Source organism: Triplophysa rosa, linkage group LG4 (genome assembly GCF_024868665.1).
Source record: "Triplophysa rosa linkage group LG4, Trosa_1v2, whole genome shotgun sequence".
Lineage (NCBI taxonomy): Eukaryota > Metazoa > Chordata > Actinopteri > Cypriniformes > Nemacheilidae > Triplophysa > Triplophysa rosa.
In genome coordinates this window covers 14,009,243-14,033,804 of record NC_079893.1, presented here as the reverse complement: position 1 = coordinate 14,033,804, position 24,562 = coordinate 14,009,243, and the positions used below count along the sequence as shown (strand labels likewise).

The 24,562-nt window shown below is 40.1% G+C and overlaps 1 protein-coding gene across 6 annotated transcripts in view; it reads left to right on the top strand.

The window, feature by feature from the left end:
• cxxc4 (CXXC finger 4) overlaps positions 1-24,272 on the top strand; it is a 51,938-nt gene extending 27,666 nt beyond the window's left edge. Inside the window, exons 3-4 of one of the 6 annotated variants that reach the window (XR_008962747.1) lie at positions 23,392-23,528; positions 23,591-23,950. Coding sequence is in view for 4 of the 6 variants with exons in the window: in XM_057330858.1 (XP_057186841.1) it covers positions 23,392-24,257 (866 nt within the window). In the remaining 2 variants the exon portion in view is untranslated. Of the gene's footprint in view, positions 1-5,125; positions 6,126-23,391 lie in introns of those variants that run through there. The other 5 variants (XR_008962748.1, XM_057330862.1, XM_057330858.1 and 2 more) reach the window with 5 other exon arrangements.
• Positions 24,273-24,562: the final 290 nt, after the last annotated feature.

Below are 24,562 nucleotides of genomic sequence, written 5' to 3'. Positions count from 1 at the left end.
AGAATGGGATTGGATGAAATGCTGTATGTGTGTGAGGCAGAGTCTGACTGACTATATGCACATATTTTTGTGAAACAGGGTGTACGTGTTTCTAAGCGAATATATGTCTACTATACGTGTCTGTGTTTTTTACCATTTGATTAGGGCTCGATAATGAATCAGCACTCTTCCTCCCTCATCTTTTTCTCTTTTTCACTCTCTCTCACTTCAATCAGAGCAGGACATACCCAGCCCCTGTCATTAACGGCACCTGCCATCCCCAATCAGTGTCAATGGCTTTTAGGACCCCCACTTCATTCAGCCAGCCTGATTCCGTCTATGAAGTGTCTTCCTTTGTAAGATTGTTGCCTTTACTCAGTGCATCTCAAACAGATGAACGCATTCATACTGGTGATACATGTTACTGTACGTGGGGCTCAGGATATACAGAAAGGGTGCAGATAATGCTAAATGATCAATAAAATAGTCACTAAATTATTATAAACACACAATAGAATAAAAGGGTAAATTGCTATGTTGCTTGAACAAATATTTATTCTGGTCATTATTAATACATAATAACATAATTGTTTATGGAATATTGATTTATTTTATTATATTGAAAATAGTATCAACAGCAATAAGCCATTCAACATTACACGAGCCGTTTATATTTGCCTACTGTACTTTTCCATTGTGATTGACAGGATTAGATGCTCCTCCCAATCTTGCATTAAGAGCTCCATTATGTTCAGACTTTAATATATGATAGACTTTAATAAAAGTGAACGCTGTACATATTGTGCATCGGTCATGCAGTCTGTGTATGTCTGAGACAGGCTGATATTTATGTCCAGGTGAACATTTACTTTGGTGTCATTTGATTGCAGATGAGACCTCAAAGTTACTTGCATATCCCCGCCGTAACACTACCCCCTCCGTCTCGCGTTCCCCCCTTCTCTCTGGGTAGTTTGATGGAGTGATTTTGATGGAGTGCGCAGGCGGGAGAGAGCCGTCGTCGAGCTGTGCTAATTGAGCTCTCTTTGTGCCTGGTCACAGCAGTGAGGAGAGGAGAGCCGACTGGAAGTGAATTTGAGCAGCACTCAGGAAGCCTCGACCAGGTCGATAGTGCGAGACTTAACAAAACGCAGACATGCCGGCCACGCACGTCAGTGTCATTACTGTCTATAGCAAACCACATTTGCACTAGGGACTGATCAATGCCAAATATATGGATCTAGAGAAACATTCTTCTCCTATTTCTGTTTTTTTCGAGGAAGGTAAAGGAGATGCTTTTTATCCAAAGTGTCTTACAATTTAAGGGATACATTTTATCCGTATGTGTGTTTCCTGGGAATTAAACCCATGAGATGGTGTTGGCAGTGATATGTTATTCGAACTGAGCTACAGGAACAAGCTGTATATCAGTAATAGGGAGTGATTGAGAAGTGTGTTTGAGAGCTGTGTGCAGGAATGGTGGACAATGCCACTCTATCCTTTGTATCATAGGTCACTGTAAAGCTGCCTCAGTAGATGATGCTATGGGAAACCTGCCAGGTGTGATGATGACTTAATGAAGTCTGTAGAGAACAAAGAACTGCCTACTAATGCTCTCATTATTCACATTTACGCATTTGGCAGACTCTTTTAACCCAATCGACTTACAGTGCGTTCAAAGTATACATCTTTATCAGTATTTGAAGAAGAAGAAGAAGTTTTATTTATGTAGCGCCTTTCCATAGCTCAAGGTCGCTTCACATAGTGCTATACATACATTTGCACATCCACATACACATTACAAACACATAAGGCCACAAATAGCCACATTATCCAAAATACATATTGAAAAGATACGTGTTTAGCTGTGTCTTGAAGGTAGGCAAGGATGATATATTACGAAGTGTAAGGGGTAGCGAATTCCATAATTTAGGAGCATTAACACTAAATGACCTACCACCTACAGTGGACAGCCGAAAACGAGGAATGGACAAAAGACCAAGCTCAGATGATCTGAGGGTCCGGGCAGGAGAGTAGGAGCAGAGTAGATCAGACAGATATGGAGGCGCAAGACCATTTAATGCCTTAAATGTTAGAAGTAATATCTTAAAGTGAATACGTGAATATTTGTGTTCCCTGGGAATCAAGACCATGGTCCTTGCGTTGCTTACGCACTGTTCTCCCAACTGAGCTGCAGAAACACTGCATTATTGATGCCCTAAACACAACTGAAGCTTTAACCTTACAGCTAACCAAGACTTTGCATCAGTTTTTAGGCTGGTCTCAAGTCCCTTGTCTGTCGAGCTCTGCAGCCTCTGCTGAACCTTTGGGGATCAGCCTGGATCCAGGGGAAATGGAGAGTAAGCAAACACCAAACATTTCCCTGAAACTCTCCCTCCTCCCATCAAAAGTTCTGCTTGTCCAAGAGTTCTCCAAAACAAGTTTATGTCTTAGCCAAGGAGACAGTGTAGCGGTTCTCTTTGTCAATGTTTTGTCAATGGTATCATTGGATGCTAAGGATAGACCTTTGGAAGCCAGTGCCACCTTCTGATCGGCCAGTGTAACCCCCAAGTGGAAGCTGCTTTTAGCTTTCTGCCCTCCAGACTGTGCCATGTCCAGTTCATTGTCTGCTACAGTATGTCTTGAATGCAAATCTACCAAAGATGCAATCTATCACTGATGACAGAAGGGTTTTAAACCAATTTATCATCATGTGTATCCCAACAACATTCTTGAGAAGCCTATTCACACATGGTTCTCAAATCTGGATTCTCTCCTGAACATAGTGCCTTGAGACATTTCAGCACATGGCTTAGATTGACTTCTCAAGCAGAGATACAAAAGTTTTGGCACCATGTTGGGTGTATATTTTTAAATACTGATTATTCTGCTGTAGTTTATCCTTGTACTTGATACAATTTATAAAGAGGTTGTATTTTTGTAGGTAGCATGTGTTTGTGATCTGGTACACAACGCTTGGTCTGGATCCAGTCCACTTCCAATTTGCTTTAGTGCTGATACTGTACTTTTACAAGAGTGCATTGGTACTGGAGCTGTTTTTATCTTTTTTTAATCTTTATTATGCAATCTTTTGTTAACAAATGGATTTTTTTTTTAAATTTCCCTTAGCTGTTTAGTAGTTTGCACCAGTAGTCCCCAGTCCTGCTCCTGATGGCCCACTGTCAGTACCCTGTTTTCTCTCATGGTTGTAAAAAAGAGACTGCATTGTCAGTACTGCATTCTGCTTCCGTGAATTTCACAATCACTTACCTGAAATATTACAATACCATAAATGACACTGTTATGCTATTATTTTATGACAGGAATTACCAGGACATATCTGTTAAGGTCTGTTAAATTTAGCAGTAAATTCGAAATAGGCAGTCAAGAGTTTAATAAAAATAATGAGTCTTCAAGTTTCTCATAGAGTAGATGTAAAGGACATTGACCCCAATAGGGATGAGTGGTATACATGATGGATAGATGGATGGATAAATGAATACCTCATTGTCACTTTTAATTGCAAACATTTTTAAAGGTTTGAAAACAGTTGTCTTTACCTCATTGCAGATTAAAATAAACATGCTAATCAGCAATCATTTGGATATTTGTAGTTAGAAGGTGCATGCATGGCTGCTTGCATTGCTATTGTTTGCATGGCAATACTACTTTCAGTTTATGAGTACTGTTCTCAGTTTACTGAATTAACCTGCCTTTTAGCACTAGTAAGTAAAGGAAAAGTTCACCCAAATATAAACATTCTCATGCCAGATGTTTTACCAAATACATAGATATTAAAGGTCCAGTGTCTGAAATTGAGCAGCATCTATCTGTGAGCTTGCGAAGTGCAACCAACGGCTCACTCCACCCCTTCTCTTTCGAAGCACTATGCAGGCTAACACAGAACTAAGATGTCGTCACGTTTTCGCTTCTATGCCAAAGGAGATAAAGTACTTTCGAAACACGTTCTGTAGAGCAGTTTGTCTATTTAGGTCTACTGTAGAAACAACATGATGAATTTCATGCAAGGGGACCGGTGGTGTATGTAGATAGAAATAGCTCATTCTAAGGTAATAAACACAATAAAACAATAAAAACTGCTCTTCATTACATAAGGTCTTTACACACCTCTGAACGCATACTGTAGTTGTATATTATATTGCATTTCTGTCAATAGATCCTCCAAAAAATGACACATTGGACCTTTAAAATAGCGTCATATTATCATTAATGGGATTCAAAATCATCATCACGTTAATGATGGATGTGTGTGCTTTTTTAGTCTGATCGCTAATCTATGCAATTTTGTCTTGAAAGAAGAAAGAAAACTGGATCTATCCAGAACTGAAAGAGATGTAAACAGACTAGATTCACAACAACAAGAGAACATCAGGATCTCTTATTTGATATTCCTCACAGGTCTTAGCAACTTCTATGTGAAGTGCTGCATAAGGCATGACTATTTTTATTAACTGACTGCTAGAATGCCTACAGCTGTTTCAGATTCTTGCAAAATTCTTGAACAGAATGTTTGAAGAATTGAGAATTTATCTAAACGGACGTAGTCATTTATTGTTATTCTTGACATCTTTCTGAACTCTATCGTCTTGTGATTTCTTATATTTATAGCCGACTTAATTTATTAAATTACACCCCTTGCCCAACTTCCTAAAGATCTCCATAATTTAAGGCGTGATTTTATAAAAAAAGGCAAATATATTGCTTCCTTTTAATCATTTGAATTGTGGAAAATCACTAGAATTTTTTTCATTGTCAACTGAATATTTAAAAACATTTTTACATTATATTTGCAGATATATGTTAATCTTATCAGCCTTGAAAGCAGAGAAAACACATTTTATGTATATAATCACATTTTTGTGACCAAATGATGATGCTCCCTTGTAAATACATTATTGAAGAAATCATCAAAAAATACATTTGAAATGTTAAAAGCTTATGAAAAGCTGGTAGTCAACTTATTTTAGCACTGCGTAATATTGACATAAAGATTAGGCTACTACTAAAAGAAGTACACTGGTATTATTGCTTTAATATGAACAGTGAAACATGATACCAATGCATTTAGTTTATTTACTAAGCAATTGATTTGTTGTAATCATGTTCATTCTTTTCTTTTTTTCTCCAGAGAACACCAGTTAACAACGGGGAAGCATTTCGATGGTTCTTTTAGGGCACTGAATCAAGTGACCTCTTAGGTAGTGATGTCACAGACTTACCACAAAAGGAACTCGCAGGGCTTTAGGTACCCAGAACCAAACCTGACTGTGGATGACAGAGGAGGAAAGAGAATGGGACATGCAAAATGCAAATGTAAAAAACTGTACTTTCATTCCTTGTGTAATTAATATTGTACATTTTGGCAGTATCATAATGTATATTTTTCAGTGTCTGTCAATGTGTTTCAGTGTTATGGCTGTGGTTGCAGCCGTTCTTATGTGAAGGATCAAGTCGACAATCATTACAAACAGGAGTAAATGTCAACACAGGCCAATAAGATTACAAATATCACACTTTTTAGATCTGGAGCAATAAATTTAACGGTAATTGTTCTCTGCCATCATATTCCAGCATTATATGGAATGAGTTTAAAAATACCTCTTTTGACCTGAACCGACAATTTCGAGAGGACATGTTGGTGGTGTCTTCTGTAATTATAGTGATGTTTTGTAATTGACATACTGTGTACAGACAGTAAAGAAAATCCAGTAGATTTCTTTCTTTTCAGCTGTGTTGATTTTGTGTGGCATATTGCAGTGCAGGGCACGTCTGGTTGCCATAGAGCACTTTTAAAAGTCTGGTAAAATTGAGAGAAGGTGATTTAAGATTGTTTATTTAGTCTCTCAAAGTTTGATTGTGTTCTGTTTAGTTTTGATCGAAACTGCTTAAAAAGCTGCCTAATGGTAGGTTAAGGAACCAGTAAAGAACATTTGTGGCATCACAGAAAAATTAGCAATTTGCATTTTGAATGCACACAATGCAGTATACAACACATTCCAAAATGAATTATCAAATAAGTTGGTCCATTGTCTTTACCCTAATGTTGCATGTGTATATGTGTTTTTGTTTTAAAGAAACTAAGAATTTGTATATTGTTGTTGTGATGCTTTTACGTGTTAAAATAATAAAGGAACACAAAACATTTAGAAAATTTGATTTGATTAGCTGGCAGTAACTTTTATAATATGTATTTATATCATTTCTATTTCTGCTTTTTAGCAACCATATATTTTCCTATATTTCTCATCTCTCTGTAATTGTAATGCAAACCATCACAAGATATAAAGGAAGAAATACAAAAACATCAAGTCATTGTCTGTCCCAGCAAGTATGCAAAAATGCCACATGGAGAAAAAGAGTTACTCCCAGAGGCATTTTTCTTTAAAAAGAGACTAAAATCCCATGATGTTTGTAATGCATGGGTAAATCAAGCTTTTTATATTCTGAGGATAGAGTCATTTCTAAAGGTATGGAAAAGAGAATAAAGGGGCAAAACCAATTTTATCCAGTTTATCATAAATGTAGTATACTTCTCTATACAGTTTTCAAATGCACCCAATTAATAGTTTGCATGCTATCTTCATAATTCACAATAACCTGTTTTAAAATTTAGTTTTATGCCTATTTTCGATGCATGTGTAATGTATGGTAGCTATTTGGATTCTCGAATACATTACGTACATCTAAGGTCATAGGCCGGGAAACATTTATGTACAGTATGTATTGAAAACAGGAAACATTTAAGCAACTGGCAGAACAAGGTCTGAGAGGGAATATGTAGATGGCAGCAGTCCTATCTGTGCCAAATCCCCTAACTGGTGTTCACAAGGTAATAAGGGCCATCAAAAACGTTGAATGCTGAGATTAAACAACATCAGAGAGAGCTGTAATCCACCCCTGCTCCTAAATTCATTCACAAACCTAGATTTGGAGTAATGGGTTTCCTGAAAACATGCTTCCTATATTGCATAGAATCAAAGCCATGCATTTTGTGCTCATGTGTTTTGTATTCAGTGTGTTACCAGCATACCAACAATTTTGTGTTGCCGATTTCTGCTCAAAACGTTACATATGCACTTTCAAATGTTGATGAGTTATACTGGATATACATGTTGTTGTTATGATGGATGATTGCCTATATCACCCTAAAGCAGTATGTTTTTTATTTACAGTGTAACAACATCCAATAATTGAAATTTATGGCAAAACCCTATTCTATAGTGAACAACACAAAACATTAAAATAGATACTCCAATGACGCCGACTATAAGTCTGAGAGGAAGCTCCTGCAGGCATGGCCACCCCAGGGACGGTGCAGTCAAGTAATCCCTCAGGGATTCTGCAGGGAATGCTAGTGCTGTGCCATGCTTTTCTGTGCAAAGAATGCTGACAATTCCTTGGCAGAAACATACTCTTCTTCAACTCCTAAAGCTTCAGGGAAGATTAATCTCTTTTTATTACTGTGATAATGTGATGACTTGCATGATTGCTTTTTCATACCATATTATTCAGATTAACCTATTTGGTAATTTGGCTGAAGTTAGTCACCATGAGTAAAATCATAATATCATGATAAACGTAAACCATCTGTCAAGATTCTGCTTACATGGATTTTTAGGGTAAACTGCAAATGCAAACCTTTATTCTCAGGAAATTTTAAGGTGACAGAAGGGTAAAGTGAGAAAACAAGGCAGAAAAAGAAAGAGTGAGATGAAGTGCAAACCTGGAGCGTGCCCTTCTTTCATTATTTTGACCCTGTCTGCGTTTTTCGGCGGCACACATATTGATGTTGGGAGACCAGGGTGTGAGTGTGCGTCAGAATCATTTCCTGATGAAGGTGACAAAGTGGAAGTAATCAGTAGAGCTCTGATCCAGCGTGACAGACTGAGCTGTGCGCTCTCGGTGCTCACAAGCAGGTAGAGCTAAGAGTGGAATTAAAAATAGTGAGGACGGTCAGAGAGGCTTAACGTGTTCATAAGGACAGTATAAGACCAAATATTTAACGTTATATTTAACAGAAAATTCTCTAAAGAAAATACTTAGGGTAAGACTGGTTTTTACAAACATGGCATACTAATTACAGAATCTGTATTTTTACTGTATATAAGTTTTTATTCACAAAAACAACATACTGTATAGTACACTGTAAAAAGCATAATTTTACAGTTATTTTTTTTACAGATTTTTCACATATAATGTCAAAAACTGCAATCTTACGAAATATTACTGTTTATAAACAGATTTTTCACAGATTTTTGAAATTGCAGAAAAAGACTGCAAATAAAAAAACAGGAAAAACATGTCATTCTACTGGGGAATTTTTTTTATACTTTTACGGTATATTCCTAGAGCCCCATTTTATTAGTCAATTTAAAAAAAGAGAGAGAAAACCATGTAATTTTGCAGGAAAAACGGTTATTTTATGGAATATATCTATATTTGAATTTTTTTTTTACCAGATATTTTTTACTGTTAAATACTCTAAACTAATTGAAATGAAAAAAGTGAAATATTTCAACTAATTTCTGTTGAAATACTCTAAACTTTGAAGACGATTCTAAAAAAGATAGAAATGTTTATTTATCTTTTATTGCTTTATTGTGTCATGCAAAGTTGAGCTTTTATTATTACTAAGAGAAAGAAAAAACAGCCAAAATCCATTCACAAGTTCACCTGCCCATCCAGTCTTAATGAAAATGATAACAATAAACACACTTGGCCTGCTCTCTTAGAAAAATGAGCTTGGTCTAGAGACTCTAGAGAGCTCAAACTACAGTAACTGACTACAGAATTGGATGAAACAGTAAAAAAACATTTTGATAATGGGGATTCCAGCAGAATTGTTGTTGATGCTTGGAACTCTTCTGGAAACTACCTGAAAGCTACAATACTGTTAGGCACTTGCGGGGAAATGCTTTAAAGTAACGCTTTTAAAATGAATGCCAAGAATAAATGTGATTTATTATTAACTTTTGTTGACTAAATCAAATTAGTATTTGGTGTGACCATCTTTTGCATTTAAAGAGCTTTTTGTCTTTGATAAACTTGAACAGGTACATTTAAGGTAGAGTTTGTGAATGGAAGAATGATAGCTAGCTTCAAAAAAACAGACCCCAAATACTGCAAGATTACTGCAATGTTATGTCTGCAATGCCAACAGTTGCGTTGATACTAAAATCTTAGTAATGCTGCATGCTACATCAATGAAAGCTCTACTTGTCCAGCTGGAATGAAAAACTGGAGTGAAAAGTTGTTCTCCCCATATTACAATAGATAAGACCCATGTAAACACTTTTATTTTCTTTGGCTTTTAACATTTATTTTATATTATTCTAGATTGTCATGGTCACCACTGATTGTTTAATTCTAGTTTGATCCCTTCAATCTGCATCAGTGGTCTGATTGTCTTATTGTCATGTTTTTTGCATTCCTGTTTGATCCTTTATTATACCACACTTTAGACTGCTTATGTTACATTGACTTGATTGATTGACAGAGAAGCGTAAGTACAGTATCCCGTTTTGTTTGCTGATGACTATGCTAAGAGTTAGCAATGCTGTCACCACCAAGCTTGTGCCAAGCAACACCAGTGTTGGCTTCTGCACAGTGTTTGGATTATGCTAAATATGATGTTTAGTCATAAAAGATCAGTTTTGGTCTCATCAAATCACAGAACCTATTTCCAGAGTTTTCTGGCAAAGTGTATAGCTGAGATGTCAAATGAACTGTGCCTTTCACTTTGCAATTCTCCCGTAAATCTATGACTGTGGAAGCATCCATGCAACAGTTGCATGTATGTACAATTTCAGTTGTTGCGAGTACGTTCTCCATTCTCACTAAAGCTTGCCACTCCTTGTCATGGCTCTGCCTCATTTCATGTTTTTCTTGGTCCTGTGGCAGAGCCATGACAAGGCCTTTGGTTTTGTGTGAGAAAACCATGGGGAGTTTTGACACTCCATGTGTTTTCTCGTGTCTTGTCATTGGCCCCGCCCCTCTCATTTCATGTATTGCTTCCCTGCCGTGTCTAATGTTCCTCACCTGCCCTGTGTAATTATCCCTCGTTTGTCTTGCCTTAATAATACCCTCATGTTTCATTGTCTTGTTGCTCGGTCATTGTATCCAGTTTGTCTTGTTGCTCGTCCAGCGTCAGCCGTCATTGCCTGTTCTTGTTCCCGTTGTTGCTGTTTCATCTGTTTTAGTAAGTGTCAGTTTAGTTAACTTTGTCAAGTGTTGTTTAGTCCAGTTTAGCGTCAGTTAGTCTTCGTCCTGTTATTTATCCTGTTTGTGCTGTTCTGCCCCATCGTGGGTTCTTGTTTTGTGTTTTATCATTTAAATAAAGTCTCGTGTTAACCCCTTCATCCCCGCTGCCTGTGCTTGGGTTCTTCTTTACCTGCCGTGACACTCCTGTGATTTGTGAATGCTTTAAACTAACTTTGGTCTTTTAATATCCTCTCTCACCGTGCAGTTGCATCTTGAACTGTCACCCAGATTTAAAGTGGAACGTATGAATTAAAAGTATTCTTGTATTAGAATTTTAGGTTGCACAATGAACAGTTGACCCAACCATGTGTTAAAACAACCCAGCATTTTGGGCTAAAATGACCCAGCACAGGTTAATTTATAACCCAACGCTTGGGTTTGTCCCTTTTGACCCTTTTGTCTGAAAATAACCCAGGATTTTTTGTGAGTGTAGTGAATATATAGTTTATATAAAGTTATCAATGTGTCTATAAAAGTTTTGTAACAATTTGTAATGTTTATTTTTATACTACTTTAATATTTATAGTGACAGTCATGTGGCTTTAAAGGAATACTGCTGCACCGAAAATGAAAATTCTGTCACGAATTACTTCCCCTCCAAGTTGTTCCAAACGCGTATGCATTTCTTTGTTCAGTTGAACACGACAAAAGATATTTGGAAAAATGTTGGCAACTGCCAGTTTTGGGGCATCATTGACTACCATAGTAGAACATTTTAAAAAGGTAGTCAATGGTGCCCTAAAACGGTTTGCTTTCCTAAATTCAAAATATCTTATTTTATGTTCAACACAACAAAAAAATATAATATTTTTCCTACTATGGTGATCAATGGTGCATCAGAACTGTTGGGTTGCTAGAATTCTTCCAAATATCTTTGTGTTCAACAGAACAAAGAAATGTATACAGTTTTGGAACAACTTGTGTGTGAATAAATCATGACAGGATTTTGTTATTTATCCCTTTAAAATAGAGATGCAGTCACATTCCCTACATAAACAATCTGAATCAAAATGTCCATGAAATATGAGATTCTTTGTTCCTGTCTTCATGCATGGCTTCCACTCTTTCTGTGGTGGGCAGTGAAGAATGTTGTTACTTGGCAACAAGCATAACAATGACAGGTGCTCACTCTGTAATGGCGGTGGTCTTTCTCTCTCTTTCTCCTTCTCGTCCTTTTTCTCATTCATATACATTCTAAACATCTCTCACTGTTCTTCAAGTTCAATTAAAAAAAAAAAAGGCATTGAAAAATGACCAGAACCAGACAAATTAAAGGGTCTGTTACCCCATCCAAAAATGAAAACTCAGCTTCTTCAAACTCTCGTTTCCTCTATATCACTTTAAGTACACTTTAAGTCTGCATCTACCCCTTTATTCTTGAAATTGTCTTCCCTCAAGAAGTGTTCCACCGCCGAGTTACTACTCCTCATTGACTAATTCTCATTCACATTAGAAACTAACATTTCCTGACCATTTCTCATCTTTACATTTTCCCGGTGTACACAGTATTTCTGTGTGCAAGGTCCCCCCGGAACAATGAGCACTTCTCATTGCTGGGCAGACTTCGTTGTATGTCACAAAAGCAGAAGCTTTCTGTTGTCTTGAGTGACGGAACATGGTGATTAGAGAAGACCTGGTAGGAAGAAAGAGTCATCCCATAAACTCTAAACAAAAAGGAGGAATTGAAAGACTAAACATAATTGCATAATTCTATACAGTATAAAGATGCAGAGAGCATGAGTATACCTGTGAGGATACTTCAATCCAATCTAATCAATGTTTATATTAATCTACTTGCCAGTCAGCCTGCCACCCAACTGTTTGATTAAAAGAGGGAAGAAATATGACATTACCGATAAAACTGTTTGTCAAAATGTCTATGCATTATACGGCAGGGGGAAATACACACAGAGATAGAGAGAGAGATGCAGGAAAGTATTGAGGAATTGAGAAGTGGGGGATGGTGGTGTACTGACCTTCGCAGTGCTTTGTACTCATAAGTGTGCCTCCCTCAAATCCACATACTCATTCCTGTTCTGGGGTACGTTTCCCATACAATGACGTAACATGCTGCTTAACCACCATAATACACCATTGGGAAAATAAATGATGTAGTAACAATGGTTTCCCGAAGCCATAGTAACTCTGTCGGAGAGCCATCATTTAAACTATGTTGATTAAAATGTAAACCTGTCGTAATAATTTTAATAAGGGCGAAGAGTAATAACTTAACTCAAAAATTTAATTGCATGTTGAAGTAGTTTTATCGTACGCCACTACAGTTTGCGCTAGCTCCTGAGCATGCATGTGCACAAATTATTTTTATTTTATTATTTGTTCTTATTGCTTTACCTTCTTCATACTGAAGATGACAATAAAGATATTGACTCTTGAATATATTCACATAATAACTGTTAGAAGCTTTAGAATCTGAAAAAATAAAGCCCTGCATGCTCTTGCCCCTTCTAGCCTGGCATTACAACGGCTGCGTCCGAAAGCTTCGGAGGCTGCATTTCAAGGTAGGAAGCAGTGTTGGGTGTAACTAGTTACTAAGTAATTAGTTACTGTAATTTAATTACTTTTCCCTTGAAAAGTAAAGTAAGGGATTACTCTTATTTTTTCTGTAATTTAATTACATTTACTTCTGATGTAATTAAACTAAATACTTTGTGTGTATGTAAATATGTGTGTGCAATAGTGAAATTGACATCAAAATTCAAGGTCTAACTTTAAAATCCTTGCTTTAATGTATAATCCTCACATTTGTAATACTTTGGTCAGTTAATAATACTACTTTATGTAGTTAAATATTATTTATTTGAATGAAATAAATAAGCCGTTTCATGTCTATCCTTCAATCACTTAACTAATCAAGGTTGATGTAGGATATAGAAAGTAATTAGTAATAAGTAATTAAATACTTTTTGGAGAGAGTAAATTGTACAGTAATCTAATTACTCGATTGAATATGTAATTAGTAACTAGTAATTAATTACTTTTTCAGAGTAACTTACCCAACACTGGAAGGCATCAAGGCACGCCTGAATCCAATGTTTGCTTTACTACCTGTCTCCTGAGATACCTCCATCAGGTCGATTTGTGAAGGCAGCATAGATGTATCCTTCGCTACCTTCAATGTCCCACTATTCTTGTGGGGGGGGGTTTGTGATCAGTCGAGCAAGGTCAAGTTAAAAAAAACTAAATGGCGGCCAAGAAAGCGGCTAGAGCACAGTTTTTGTGTAAATAAAGTTCTAATTTTCCTTTTTACAACTCTTGATTGCATTTCTATCGTGAAATTAGTATTGTAGTTTTAAAATATTCGATTAGTTATCACAAAGGCGCCCTCTGTTTCTATTTCAAACGGAATTCCGTTACGCTGCCTCTGAATGCATTGCCTCATGAGACAGAGGCCTCAAGTCGGCTGCCTAAACTTTCGGACGCAGCCAACATCAGGCCTCCTCCAGCCTGTCCTTAAACAATTACATTTGGTTTCGGAAATTAAATTTTACAATAATGTGTAGTATTTTCAAATATGTGAATGAATGACATTAGCACTTCTTTGACATTACACTCATTGTTGTATATAAAGTATGTCATGTTTATGTCATGTTTCAGTTAGTTGTGTAAGTGTTGTTGCTTGAATGATTTTATTTTACTGAAAAACCTGGATACTTAAATTAAAACGGATGTAGGAATTAAGAATCATGATGATGATGATTGTTATTATTATAATTATGCAAATAATGTTAATAGTTAATAATCAGATTCTGAATGCATGTATGCAAATATTTGGTATAATTGTACAGTACTGTGATTTATTTCATTTAAAGCTGCATTCTGTAACTTTTGCCTCTGTTTGAACAATGAAAATTGCAGGCTATACTTGAAATTAAACAATGTCAACTGACATTTCCCAGTAAACTGTGCCAGTTCCAGATAGCACAATTTATAAATAATTATTATAAGCCAGAATTACTATAGTCTTTTTTGTTGTTTTATTAGTATTTTAAATTGGCTTTTATTTTTATACATTTAGATTTTATGTCAATTTGTAGCAACTTTGTTATGTGTTTTGTCATGTATTATTTATTTGCTTTCAATATTGCTATATCGGTGTAATATTTACATGTGTCTGAGTGTTGTTTAATTTACGTTTTTCAAATAACATTTAGACCTGTATTTAATTTGATATAAATAAAAAACAGATTAGTTTTAGTAAACTATAAAAACCCTGTTTATGGTTGTAAACCGGATATACACAGTTTTGAACCCTGTTTTTTATTATAAGGGAGTTACAGGTTGCAGCTTTTAATATTTTGTTTGGATAAATTTAGCTTTTTGAGGAACATTTCTGGTTCTTTAACAAGTAGACAGAGGGTGAAAATAATAAAATAGAAATTGAAGATAGAAGGTTGCTGAGTAGCAAAACTTAATTTAAATTAACAACTTAAACAATTTTCAAAAGCTTGGAATATAGCACACAAGTTACAGCAAATCTTATTTCCTTTTTAGAGCTTTACTATAATTTATATTATAGTATTGTTCATATGAGCTGTTCATATGATAGTAAATGTATTATACTACTACAGTATTTCTGTGTGGGGAATTGTGGACAGAATTGTCCCACATGGTCATCTTGCAATATAGCCTATTTACGCTGCTACCACTATAAAGACAACGCTTACTATTGTTAATGTTATGAGTAGTGTTTCTTACAGTGATCATTTTTGTCATGGCAAAGAGTTAGAGAGTAGCCTATACAGAACTGTTTAACCACAGCAGCAGAGATCATTCAGGAATGGGATAAACAGAGATGACTGATTAAATTACGTTTTATTTTGAATTATGAATGACATAGAAATTCACAGTGCTGATGATTTCCCCCACGTTAATTCTGCCATCGTTATACTGGTAGTAGCCTACACCGACAGCTGCAGTGCGCATTGCAATGCAAACGCTGCGCACCTTTAAACTCCACGCCACGCTGAGCGTGCGGCGCGAACTAGCTGCTTACCCATGCAGTATCGGGGAAACAGATTATATTTTATCGAATGCCAAAATCGGAATTTATCACTTTGGTACATAAAGAAAATAAAACGGCTGGCTTGCAGCAGACCAAATCAGTCCCCAGTCACCGGGATTGTCCACCCCAGTCCGTGCAAGCTGTTATCAAGTCATAAACATTTCAGTCGTTTGTTACTAACATATGGACAATGCATAGAAACACAAGCAATCATTACTGAGTAGTATAAAGAAGAGGCCATTCACATTTCTTAGTATATCGCGCATTTTAGATCACCACTAGCTGCCATGTTAGCTCCTTGAATCTTAGTGCAGAACAAAACGTGATTGGCTGAAGTTAGAACGTGCCCTATTGGACAACGAAAGCGGAAGTTACCCGATTGGCTTGCGTAGATAGTGGGCCACCTATTTGTGGAGTCCACCTATTTGTGGATTGTGCGCACGTCTTGACGTTAGAAATGTTTCAAAATCCACAAATGCACAGAGAGCCATCCACAAATGCACGCACTGATCCACAAATGCGTGCAGCGATTCACAAATGCACAGAAAGCGATCCACAAATGGGCAGAAAGCGATCCACAAATGGGCAGAAAGCGATCCACAAATGGGCAGAAAGCGATCCACAAATGGGCAGAAAGTGATCTACAAACAAATGCCATTGAAATAAATTTGTAAATATTTTTTATTTGCAAATCTCATTATATTTATTTATGAATTCCATTTCTTTTTGTGGAACGTCTAACATATATTTATGGTTCGCTTTTTTTGCATATGTGGATTTAAAAAATGTTTGTGAAACTCTCTATATTTATTTGCGGATCATAGTTTATTTATTCAGAATATTGCAACAATTCTGATCCCATAAGTGAATCAATGAATTATCTTGGTTATTTACAGTATGTAAGCCTGGTTCCTAAGAGGAGAACAAGAGGCTGCGTACCTTGGCCACACTTTGTTGTTGTCAGGACCCCCCACTTCTGTTGATTATTTGTCTTAAGAAATCTAAGGGAGATGACGTAAGCATTCCATTTAAGACATTAATGACTTGGCCCCATGGTAGGCAGTACTAAGCATCAGCAGCCAGTAAATTGGTTTGATTCATTACAGCCTTCAGCCTCAGTGGGCGGGCTGAGTTTAGTTGATTTTAAAGTAGGTGTTGATGTGTTGCCGTGGACTCATGTCATGTCGCGAAACTGTTGCCTAACTAATAATAATGTGTCCAAGAATACTTTTAATACAAAAAATTCAATTGAGAAAATTTTAAATTGAAAAAACTATTGACACAAAAAAGCCAGTTATCCTTGTTGGTACATGTTGTGTCTACTCCATTGACAGCTATTCACTTTTTTTTGCAAGCAACATAATTTGCTAACAATTTGTTTTACTAAGCTAGACCTTACACCTGTAGGTTTACATCACAATTACCAGAACATGAAATAATAAAATAAATGATATTGTGTGCATTTATGTGATGCCATTTGTTGATCAGCATTGTCAGGACTGTATGGACCAAGCACACAAAAAATCCAGAAACAAATGTAAAATGTGTGACAAGACGCATCTTTCGCAACTGCACAAAGACCCAGCCATCAGGATATATTTTACCTGGTACAATAACACTCATTGACACCATGTACCTCTGTAACATGGGGACACTATACTGTAAAAAGCACCGTCCTTCAGATGAGACGTTAAACCGAGGTCCTGACTCCATGTGGTCATTAAAGATCCCATGGCACTTCTCATAAAGAGTAGGTGTGTAACCACGGTGTCCTGGCCAGATCCCCTCCACTGGCCCTTGTCAATCATGGCCTCCCAATAATCCCCACCCTCTCAATTGGCTCTCTCTCTCCTCTCCACCTATAGCTGGTGTGTGGAGGAACCACTACTGTGGCTGCCGTAGCATCATCCAGGTGGATGCTGCACACTGGTGGTGGTTGAGGAGAGACCTCCCTCATATGATTGTAAAGTGCTTTGGGTGTACAGCAATACAAAGAAAAGCACTATATAAATGCCTCATTCGTTCATTAATAACGTTTAAAACAAAGTATTGGGATGTTTTTTCTAGATGTGAAGTAAAATCATTTTTATTTTTCCTTTTTAATAATTCAGTTACCACAGGGTTAACCTAAGTGATCACCAATTATGGGTGAAAGACAGCAAAAGTAGAAATGTTCTATTCAGTTCATGCTTAACTGTGAAATAATTGGAATTGCTGCCAGGGAAAACTCTCTAATTGAGCGAAGCACTGAACCCCACAGTTTGACAATGTCTGTTTTTTTAAACCCTAAGCTATTTAGCTTTGACTGTGCTTGAGTAAATAAGCAGATAATCTTCAATTAAACTGGACCTGGCCTTGCATACATCACACCTCATTCACCACCATTAAAACACTTGGGCTCAGAAGCCAACCACACCTCAAAGGATAAAATAAGGACATGAGGCTTTAAACTGTCACAGGAAAGGTTGACCAATTACACAACCTTTCCCAAATGTATGCTCTAAATGTGCATGATCTAAACAAATATTTAACCTTTGTTGCATTATCACAGGAAGGTCCTTCACAAAATGTAGGATATTATCAAGAATGTCTGAAATAAGTTACAATTTCATCCACATCTTGGATGACAAGTACATGTATTTTAGTGACATTACTGTCACATCTCCATCAGTCAGCATTAAGACCACTGTATTCCCTAAGGCTGAAAGATTTAAGTTCATCCTTCATATATTTTGCTTGCTACACTAATGATGGGGCAGCTATTCCTGTCTCTTTAACCCGACTGTGACTATGTCTTTCCCGTTTCCACAGAGATAATAAAGCCATCAAAGCACGCAAACATGCCTATGCTGTGACTCCAAGATGAGTAGGCAGTAAGGAGATGATGTCTAAGACAGACATGCCACTGATCTTTAGAGGCAAAGGAACCAGTAGAATAGTTGGAGGCCAAACTCACGTTTTTGCAGCAGCCACACACTTTAAGTCTGGAAAATCGGTTTCTGTTCATTTACCATGATATTAGGATCATTATCAGGTTAACTGGGCTGTACAGTATGTAAAAATATTGTAACAATTTGGCCACTTAGCAGGTTCAAAAGTTTGTTTATTATTCATATTTCCTACTTTTTGTTCATTGTCCATTTACATTTTGATGTTACATACAGTACATGTTTCGGTGTCACTTCTACTTCTCAAGCAAGAAAATGTACCCTAAGATGAAGATTATCAGTGAATGATGTCTCAAGTTTTGGTCTGTTCCTCACATGGACCTACTGTGATTTAAGAAAATATTCATGAAAATATTAGTAAAAAAAAACTTGTTGAAAGTGCCACTATGTTTACATGTGAATTCAACTTCCTTGTTTATGTTTAGCTGGCTCCTAATTCATCCCAAATTTGTTTTGGACTTTAAACTGACACCTATTATGGTCGCTGCATCACACTGTTAACTCCAAATCTTTTGTTTTGTCCTTTTTAGTTTGTGTGTGTTGGGGGTGTTTTCTTTTGTCTCATACTACAAGCATATTCTGAATATCAGAAGATTAAATCCCAACCAATGTCCATGTGTTGTTACATGCTGATACTGTAAATGTCTGTCTGTTGCAGTGTGTTTGTGGAGGAATTGTGTGGTGTTGTGGCTTGTCCTACAGTTTATCCTACATCTGTGGTGTTTGAGCTGTGGGTCATCATGGTTTGTTTATTCATTCCAGCAGGCAGTGCTTATTTGTACATTTTATGTGTCCACTCATTTTGTTTGGACTGGTAGATCACACACACACTGATCCACATCATCATTTTGGAATATGCTATTGACTCAGGCTGTGTTGTCATGTTGGACTGCTGTGTCATCATCCATGACTAGATTAAAAAATATCATCCATCTTGGTGTTACTATGTGTCGTTTAAGGGTTTAGGATGTTCATAGGCACACATCAATCACATGCGGTGACCACACTTTAATGTTCTTAGGGGCTAAAGAGCTTTGGTGGGATAAAAAATTCTGTTGCCCCCTTAGGAAATATAAATATAATCTGCATGACCACTAGGTATTACAACTTCAAAGCTTGAGGAATTGATCTCTTTACTGTATTTTATCATCTACAAAACAATATTGGTGTCATTATTTAAAACAATGAACTGATCTCTATAAAATCCATTCCTTCTTTATCTTATCAGCTTAACAATTTGGGGGTCACAGAAAGGGCTGTGCTCAAGAATCTCAAAATTCTAAGTCAAACGTACACTTCTATACAAAGGCCATCACAAAACACACACCTTGCTATTTGAGAAAGAGACTAGGAAGAAACTTAACTTGGATTCTCATAAAATGTGAAGGATATACTACTGGAATTAAACAGCTCTTTTGATGTCGACCTGTCACAGACTCATCTTTGAAAACTCACATTAAACTCAGTTCCCTTTCTGTCGGTCTCTCGACGTTGTGTCGAGCCGACAGATGGGGTTCGTCCCTGAGAAACCAATCGCTTCCGACTTCTTGGAAAAGGCCAATGAAAATTGGCGAATGAAATTTGCATGCCGGACTCCGCCCCCAGATAGCCAGGTATAAAAGGGAGACGGCGTGCCTCATTCATTCACCTTTTGTTCTTCGGAGCCTTCGCTCATGATCAACAGACTTCGCTACAAGTAGCAACTACAAGACTGCCGGTTCTACGACGTGGTGCAGCAGACTGTCCCTTCCTGCGGCGACTTCCCCTGGGCGTCTCGGCGGTTCCAGAAGTGTTCAAGTTTTTTCTCTAAAAGAGCAAATTTCTCCAGCGTGGCATGTCCCGCTGTTCTCGTGGGACACACTCATCGAGGAGGGGGACGGACACGATGTCTGCTTCCAGTACGCTGGGGAAGATGTTGTGGATATGTCCTGCCCGCACTGCGGGCGGTTGACGATTCAGACGTTGCGTCATGGGTGGCTGTGTTCCCACGGGACTCAGCCACCACCTCGTCTGCTTCCCATTCTGTGACGGCAGGACTACGGCCCTGCCGCCCGCTACGGCGAGCAGCGAGGGTGATATGAGGATTACTGTGAGCGCTAATCCATCAGCCACTTGCTTGCGGACCGTTCGCACCTCGTCTCGCTTGTCTGACAGTTCCCCATGAGACGGTCCCACCTTCTTGTTCCTCAACCACGTATCGGACACGGTACATGATGATGAGATGTCTGTTGCAGCATCGGAGGGTGACTTACTGGCATCAGACTCAGATGATTCCTTGAAGCTCCCTCCCTTGGGGGGTCGAGCTCAGGAAGAAGCGGACGTCAAAATGTCTGCTATGCTTTCCCGGACCGCCGGCACTGGGTTGCGGTGCACCGCACTGCCTCTCCCAATGCTCGCGGCTGGATACACGGTACCTCGGGCTTGAGAGCGGCTCCAAGCCGCACTCACTCCCAGTACCATGTTTCCCCGGAAGTGCATGAGGAACCTAGTACGACCTGGAACGCTCCCCTTCGGCGCGTACACGTCAACTAGTTCCATCGCCCTTTCTTCCCTCAATGGTGGGGCAGCTAGAGGATACGTCGATGTCCCCCAGGGGCTCGACCTAGACTCCAGTCCAAAGCACGTAGGCTTATCGGCATCTGAGGTGTCGAGAGCTTACTCTGCTGCGGGCCAAGCTGTCCCCTATCTCCACGCTATGGCCATCCTGCAGGTCCATCAGGCCAATGCGCAGAGAGAGCTCCACGAGGGTAAGACCGACCCAGAGCTTATGCAGGAACTCTGCACCGTCACCGACCTCGCTCTACGGGTGACCAAGGTGATCGCGCGGGCCCTGGGTCGGGCGATGTCCACACTTGTGGTCCAGGAGAAACACCTCTGGCTGAACCTTGCACAGATGAGTAACGCCGAGAAAGTCCGCTTTCTCGGTGCACCCATCTCGCAAGGGGGGCTGTTTGGTGATACTGTCGAGCTGCAGTTCTCGACAGTAAAGGAGCAGACAGAGGATATCAAGTATATCCTCCCCAGCCGCGACTCGACCGCCCTCTGGCCGCCAAGATCCCATGCACCGTCTGCTTCCCAGCAGCCCTAGTCCTCTACAAGACATCGAAGATGAGACCACCACCCCGTCAGCAGCCGCGGCGGAAGCCAAAGCAGCCTTCATGGGAAGACCCCAGGGAGATCGAGAATACCTTCGGGCCCGACCCCAGCCATTCCATTGCTGGTTGGTCGATCCGGGACGGTTCCTGCCCCGTCCCAACAGCCCACTTCTAAGAGTTTTCTCTCTCTCTGGGCATTTATCATAGCTGCTCTCACCCTCTACACGACGGTGTTCGACAACTCGACGTTGCGTCACGGGCGAGACCCAATGTCGAGGATAATCATCAGCCTAAGCACTCTCATTCGATGGTGCGTTGTGCTACATCATCGCCAGGCAGGTAAAACTGCAGAGCCGATCTCCTCTCCGGGGGCCCCCCCACGGCGAGGGATCCGCATTGCCAGCCATCGAACCACCCCCGGGAGGTCGATGAAGCAGAAAGTACCCCTAAGCCTCCCTGTCTCGGTTCCTGGGAGCCTGACAAGAGCTTCCCAAACCGTCACGGTGACTACGGGATACGGTCCGTCTCGGCTACGCGATCCAACTCCCCAGACGCCCGCCCAAGTTTCGGGGCATCCTCTCAACCTCAGCAGAGGCAAGGATGCTCCCGTGCTTTGGGCCGAGGTCGCCACCCCTCGGGTGAGGAAGCGATCGTGCTCGTCCCTCTAGCCAAGATGTTCAACGGGTTTCACAGCCCGTACTTCATCGTCCCCAAAAAAGCGGGGGTCGCTAGATCTGCGTACCCTGAACAGGCACCTACTCAAGCTGCCGTTCAGGATGCTTGGCATCTATCAGATGTCAAGATGGATTCATGGCAATCGACCTGAAGGATGCTTACTCTCATGTCTCAATTCTCCCTCGTCATCACCTGTTCCTACGGTTCGCTTTCGAGGGTCAGGCATATTAGTACATAGTCCTCCCTTTCGGTCTGTCCCTGTCCCCACGAGTCTTCACGAAGATCGTGGAAGCTTCCCTCACTCCCCTCAGGGAGAGAGGTGTGCGGGTACTAAACTATCTTGACCATTGGCTCATTTGGCACACTCGCGAGATCTGTTATGTACACACAGGGACCTAGTGCTTCGGCACCTAGATCGATTGGGACCACAGGTCAACCGAGAAAAGAGCAAGCTCTCCTCTGTGCAGAGCATCCTCTTTTTTGGTATGGAACTCAACTCTGTCTCCATTACAGCGCATTAGAAAGCACTCAGTCAGTGTTGAACACCCTGGAATATTTCAAGCAGCCAGCGGTCCTCCTGAAATTCAGAGGCTCCTGGGCACATGGCATCCTCGGTGGTGGTGATACCCCTCGGGTTGATGCACATGAGACCGCTCCAACACTGGCTGCAGAGTCGAGTTCCCTGGAGAGTATGGCACACGGGCAGCAGGCGGATGGTGATTACGCCTCTCTGCCGATGCACCCTAACCCCTGGTCTTCAATGACCTTTCTACGGATGGGGGTCCCTCTCGGGCAGGTCATGAGGCGCGTCGTGGTGATGACAGACGCCTCCCTGCAGGGTTGGGGTGCCGTGTGCAATGGGCACGCAGTGTCGGGGCGATGGACGGGCCCCCACCTGCGCAGGCATTTAACTGCTTAGAGTTGTTGGATGTGCTACTTGCACTGAAGGGGCTACAACCTCTCATGCAGGCCAAGCACGTGCTGGTCCAGCGGACAGCACAACTGCCATAGCGTATATCAACCGCCAGGGTGGCGTTCGCTCACGGCAGCTAACACGACTCGTCACTTGAATTTCGTCACTTCCTGTTTGCTGAGAGCGCGTGGTTTGAGTCGGAGCTCTTTCAAACTTATTCTTAATACATTGTTTATTCTTGTTATATCTTAAGACTTGTGTTTTAAATTGTTATTCACCGAGGGTAAAACATATCTTTAAGTATATCCCATACCAAACATCGTCCTTAAATGCACCGATAATTTATTTTTATCGCATCACTCGCTATTAGCCTCAGGCTGTTAGCATTCCCAGCCTGCCTGCTCACTGCTTAACACACTGTTCTCATTATTACATCACTAATGGCTAATGTTTCAGATGTGTTTGTACCTCTGAGTGCAGATGAGGAAACGATCGCACTTCAGTCGGAACTGGAGGCTGTGGAGAAGCAGATCCAGGATCTACTAGAGAAGCAGACACAGCTGCGAGAACGTAAAACGGCGCTGGAAACATCCAGAGCTGACGCTCGCAAATCCGCGGTAAGTTTTCATCGCGATTTTAATACTCCTTCCACTTCTACTCCGCATGTTTCTCTGCACAGAGCCCAGGCTTCGAGAACACGGTCAGCCCAAATGAACTTCACTCCTGCACCAGCACACCCACGGCAAAAGGCGCGAGCCAGGACTGGAGCGATGACCCAACCGCCGCCACCGGTCTTCGAGATCCTGACCAGGAACCGGTTTGCCGCCCTCTGTGAGACGGAATGCAACGCTGTGGTCATCGGAGACTCAATCGTCCGGAACGTACGCGCTTCCTCCACTAAAGGTAAGGTGCGCACTCATTGTTTTCCTGGCGCCCGTGTTCTTGATGTCTCTGCGCAGGTACCTGCGATCCTGAAGGACGATGCTAACGTCGGAGCTGTCGTGCTGCACGCGGGGGTGAATGACGTCAGGATGAGGCAGTCGGAGATCCTGAAGAGGGACTTCAGGAGTCTGATCGAGACGGTACGCAACGCATCGCCCACGGCGAGGATCATCGTATCAGGGCCGCTTCCTACCTACCGACGAGGGAATGAAAAGTTCAGTAGACTATTTGCTCTAAATAAATGGTTGATGTCATGGTGTATTGAACAGAAGCTGCTCTTTGTTGATAATTTTGATCTGTTCTGGGAGCGACCTAGGCTCTTCCGCCCTGACGGCCTGCACCCCAGCAGCATCGGAGCGGTTCTTCTGTCTGACAACATCTCAAAGACGCTACGCACCGCTTGACTACGTCTCCCAGCGGTAAGTCAAAACTTTAACCATAGTCTGTGTTCCTCCCACTCATCTGTTATAAATGTTACTGCTTCCAAATGCATAGAGACTGTGTCTGTCCCCCGAATAATACTACAAAATAACAAAATAGCCAAATCTCAGAGAAAAAATCTAATCGTGATTAAACCTGAGGACAATGTAATAAACGACCAAAACAAACTCATAAAGTTCGGCCTACTTAATATTAGATCACTAAATTCAAAAGCAGTTATTGTAAATGAAATGATCACAGACAACAATTTTGATATGCTTTGCCTTAC